The following is a 4,798-nucleotide window of genomic DNA, read 5'->3' on the forward strand; positions in this document are numbered from 1 at the left end:
ATCACGTACAAAACAATCCGCGACCTCTTCCGCGAGGTACAGACCAGGTTCCCCGACAAATATCTGCACATCGGCGGGGACGAGGTCAAGATGGACTGCTGGTAAACTAATTTTATACTATTAGAATTAATACTAAATTTTAGTAATATTTAATTTCTAGCTAAACCATACCGATACTTCTTAAATAGTTGGTGATAAGGTAGAATAATAATAGGACTATAGATGTGAGAACTTACATTATTAAGAGCATCATCTGATTGTAGTGGATCACCTAGTACGTTAGAACTGATTTTTCACTATCCACAGGAAGTCGAACCCAGAGATCCGCAAATACATGAAAGAGAAAGACTTCAATGTGGACAAGCTGCACGCTCTGTTTATACAGAACATCATACCGCTGCTCGCTGATGGATCCAAGATCATCGTCTGGCAGGTATGATATAAACCACCACCAATGGATATGAACGGAATGACATAAAGCCATAAAAAACGAACACAAGACCAGTGATTTGTCGATGATGAAACTGGTGATATGCTCCTTACTTGTTAACCAAATCTAAATTCAGTCAAAGTTTGAGTAAAATCACATTTAAATCTTAGTCTCACTAAGAAACGACTAAATGACCTCTATTAAATGTACAGGATCTTGATAAGTACTTGCTTCGTTCCGAATTAAACGCGTCTGTTAACGTTTCCGATAGATTATTCTATCTCTTTTATCCTAAAATAAAGAAAATCCTTCGTTTATCCTATTATAGAATCCTCACTACCCGTTCCATACCAACTGTTGCTGTCAGAGCCAAAATGGATAAAATAATCACGTATTTAAGCATTCAGCGTTTAAGTTATAATTCAATGAGTCCGTAGATTTCCTATAGCTGCAACCGAAAAGACAAGTTTAAAATGTGTCAAATTGAAATTTTGTGTTCTTCAGGATGTGTTTGATAAGAATATACCCTTGCCAAATGACACACTCGTGCAAGTTTGGAAGGAATTTTGGGCCGAAGAAATGGTGAAGGTAATGTCATTAGAAACTAATTCGTAATGTCTTTAAATAGTCATAATTTCCAAGTATCAAGTATATATTGCAAAATTTAATTCACTACGAACCATGTATTTATATTTGTGTTGGCGCACAGGTACTGCAAGCTGGCCATCGCTTGCTCTTCTCATCTGGTTGGTACCTGACCTGTCCAAGAAATCAGTGGTGGGAGTTGTACATGGTGGACCCGCGACACACAGTGCGTGAAGCGACCGGCAGCGACACCCTGCTCGCCGGCGTGATCGGCGGCGAGGCCTGCATGTGGGGGGAGATGGTCGATGACAGGAACGTTATATCGAGGTGCCTTAACTTGCTTGTAGGGTACGATTTAAAGGTGAAATATTTAATTCTAAACGTTTTTTGTTTACTAAAAATCATCATTGCAGAGTGTGGCCGCGCGCGAGCGCTGTGGCGGAGCGGCTGTGGATCGCGCCCTCGGCGAACCTCGGCGTCAGCATCAACTCCAGTTCGCTTCCGCCCATCGAGGCCTACCGTCGCATGGAGGAGCACGTGTGTCGCATGAACAGGAGGGGCATTGCTGCTCAACCAGCCAACGGCCCGGGCTTTTGTCTCTTTTAAAACTAAAATAGATGTAAAATCGTTGTACTTTTCCTGTATTCCTGGTCATGTACACTTGGCAATGAAACATTCTTATGTTCTATCGCGCAGAATCCATTTTGAACGCTTGGAAAACAGTATAAGAGTCAAATTGAAGCATTAATACTCTCGTATTAAAATAACGCCAATACAGAGTGTTAAAATGCGCTCATTCAAATAAGGTATAAAGTTCAGCTTATCGCAATCGGTGTATCAAACATTTGGAGATATTTTGATTATTTGTAAATATGGTAATAATTCTATCCATTTAATTAGAATTCAGTTCTTTTAGACATTTTTTTTCAATTTTGATCGTTATTTAAAACACCTTATACGCGAGGTCCCTCGAAGCGTGACGATAAGATCTGATTTAAACTTTACGATACCCAAACAACAATCAATGTTAAAAGTCAAAACTGTAGGTGCCAATTTTATATAAACAGTGCAGTGCATAAATTAGTACTAGCGGGGAATCTAGTGGTGTTCTTCTAGTTACAGTCGTTTCAATGCTTTATCTATTTCTATCTTTTTATTTTTATCCCTTCGTTTGCGAAACTCATTACAACCTAATTGGTTATTTGTATGGAGTTTCGTTACGAAAAACAAGATATTTTTATGTAAGTGAAACATCGCAGAAACCTGTGACAATGAAGTTAAATATTTAATTAAGCTAACATTAATGTTTTATATTTTGTCTTGTATTCTTGTCTAGACAATAAATGTGTTGTTTTTAGTCTTCTGCCTTATTTCAAATTTCTCCACCGATTTCCTAAAGAAAATATTTGTTGTGATCCCATAATTTTTCTGATATTAACAAAAAATTACAATATTAAATTCCACTTTACCTGATTTGTTATTTGATAATTTTTGATGTTTTTTAATGCAGAATATTTGCAAAAGCAAAGTTTTTATGGTTATTGTTAAACTAAAATAAATAATAGCATTAAAATGGCTGAAATCAAATAGGCAGAAATTTTGGCTTTATAGCCTTCCATTTGTGGAGGGTAGTGTTTCCACTATACAAAAATTCGTCCTCAACCGGTAACTATTGTACCGTTTTTTACAGGCCTTCCCTAGCCGTCACTATATTGAACATATTTATTATCTGTACTGTAACGATTGGTAAACAATTTTTGTTTGAATACATGTGCACGTCGTGTCCATAATCTTTACCGTATATCTTTTTTAAAATAAGCGATATGCGACTCGTTTTCTAAAAAAATAAAAATTAATAATGTCGGGGTATCTAGAAGTGAAGTACCCCTTCAAATCAAACCTTGGCCTAAATCCTTTCAAGGTAAGTTCTGTTTCGAAAACGAAAACTTGAGATTGTAATTTTATTAAATACTTACTGTTGGGTTTGTTAGTCATGGAAGAAACAATGGTGTATACTTCGGCCAAGTGCAACTTGTGGTGGTGGGTCCCTGGCGGTATATTGCAGCGAGGCAGGAGCTCCCGCGGGCACAGTAGATCTGCCCTCGGGTTGTATTGTGAAGCGGGCGAAGTCTCGCACTCGCCCCCATGCGTTTGCCGTGTTCTCCATTGAGGAGCCCTGCAAACCTCGTGTACTGCTCGCAGCGACGTCACACCATGATGCTCAACACTGGATGGATAAGATTCGGAACTTATTAAATACTGAAAATTTGATAGGTGAGTTTATGTCACTACCTTCATCCACGCAATGTTTAAGGTTTTTGATATGTTTGAAGACTGGACAGTTTTCTTTACCTTTAATTTTATGGATACAAATATAATAAATTAGATAAGTAATTACAATCTATGCATGTTAAATTCAGTTTTAAGTATATACACATTCACAAATTATTTTGTATATATTTTCACTCATCTACAAATTATTTTTTAAAATGGGGATAACAAGTGCTTAAACAATTCAATTTATGTTTATTTATTTGCTTTAAAAAAACCTGATTTTTTTTTTTATGTTATATCTAAATTATTTAAATGTTGTTTAGTATAAAAGTGTAATTTTGCATAAGTTACACCTTAGGTCTGTTCAGTAAAAACTATCAGCAAGATAAGATTGTCCAGTGTGAATTAAAAAGATTTGTAATAGCTAAAAAAAATCATCCACTTGGGCTTATCCCTTATGGAGGGTCGACAGTATGTGCTGCTCATCCATACATCTCTATCAGCTGTCATATCTGAGTCAAATAGTTAAGAAAATAGAAGCCAAATAAATTGTTAGGCTTTCTGTACATATAAGGGGTATAAAGGAAAATGTAGTTCAGTCCATTTTTTTTAACTAAGCATTCTAAAATTTAGCTTATTACACATATAATATTTTAGTATGACTAGTTTAAAAAATAAAAAATTACGACGAAAGTATATTTGCCATTAATTTTTTTAGACATAAAGTAATTTTCTTATATTTCCAACTATGCTTGATGAAGTTATAGAAAAAGTAAACTTGATAAATAAATTGTTTACTGAGTACTTTAGTCATCTATATAACAGGTGATTTTCATGTTTATTTTTAATTTATATAAGTTAATAATAATGTTATTTTTATAACTGACACAGATGTATATTTGCAAACAGACGTCAATGAAGGGCATTTCCAGTGACCCGTTGAGTCAGTGCCATTGTAAATTATTCAAACTGAAATGTTTAAATTATTACTCGCAGTTATAAATAAGACATCGTAAAGATGTTTGGGTTATCCATATTTTTCTAAGACAAATAGTGGATTATTGTTTATGTACTAATTTAATATATTATGGTTTGGAACAAAAAAATCAATAAGCAAACATCAAGTAGTGCCGCCAGCCATACAATGATCTTTTAGGTCTAAAAGAGGTCCGCTACCATTAAAACATAATCTTACTAGCTTTTGCATGGGTCTAAATTTATGCCAAATTATATCCAGATATGTTAAGTTATTTAGGCTACAAACCCTAAGAAACATCCTAAACTTTCGCATTTATTATATAAGTAAGATTAGATGACAGTTTTATAACTATTTTATTATCTCGGGGTGAGGGAAGCTGCATTCTTCTACCTGGTAATAGCCATGCTATAGCCAAGATATATAGGAAAAAAAAATATTTTTTCAAATGGTATTACAATGTTGATTCTTCTATATCATGATAATAATAACTATTGAATAGTTTAACCAATTGACAGCAGATAGGATTTATT

At 34.8% G+C, this 4,798-nt stretch overlaps 1 protein-coding gene across 1 annotated transcript in view; it reads left to right on the plus strand.

Annotated features, from left to right (window-relative positions):
* Positions 1-1,872, plus strand: part of LOC106102486 (beta-hexosaminidase subunit beta-like) — a 9,719-nt gene extending 7,847 nt beyond the window's left edge. The window contains 1 exon segment of the mRNA XM_013281984.1: positions 1,429-1,872. Within this exon segment, the coding sequence (XP_013137438.1) occupies positions 1,429-1,621 (193 nt within the window). The 3' untranslated portion in view covers positions 1,622-1,872.
* Positions 1,873-4,798: the final 2,926 nt, after the last annotated feature.

Source organism: Papilio polytes, unplaced genomic scaffold (genome assembly GCF_000836215.1).
Source record: "Papilio polytes unplaced genomic scaffold, Ppol_1.0 DF823923.1, whole genome shotgun sequence".
Taxonomy (NCBI): Eukaryota; Metazoa; Arthropoda; class Insecta; order Lepidoptera; family Papilionidae; genus Papilio; species Papilio polytes.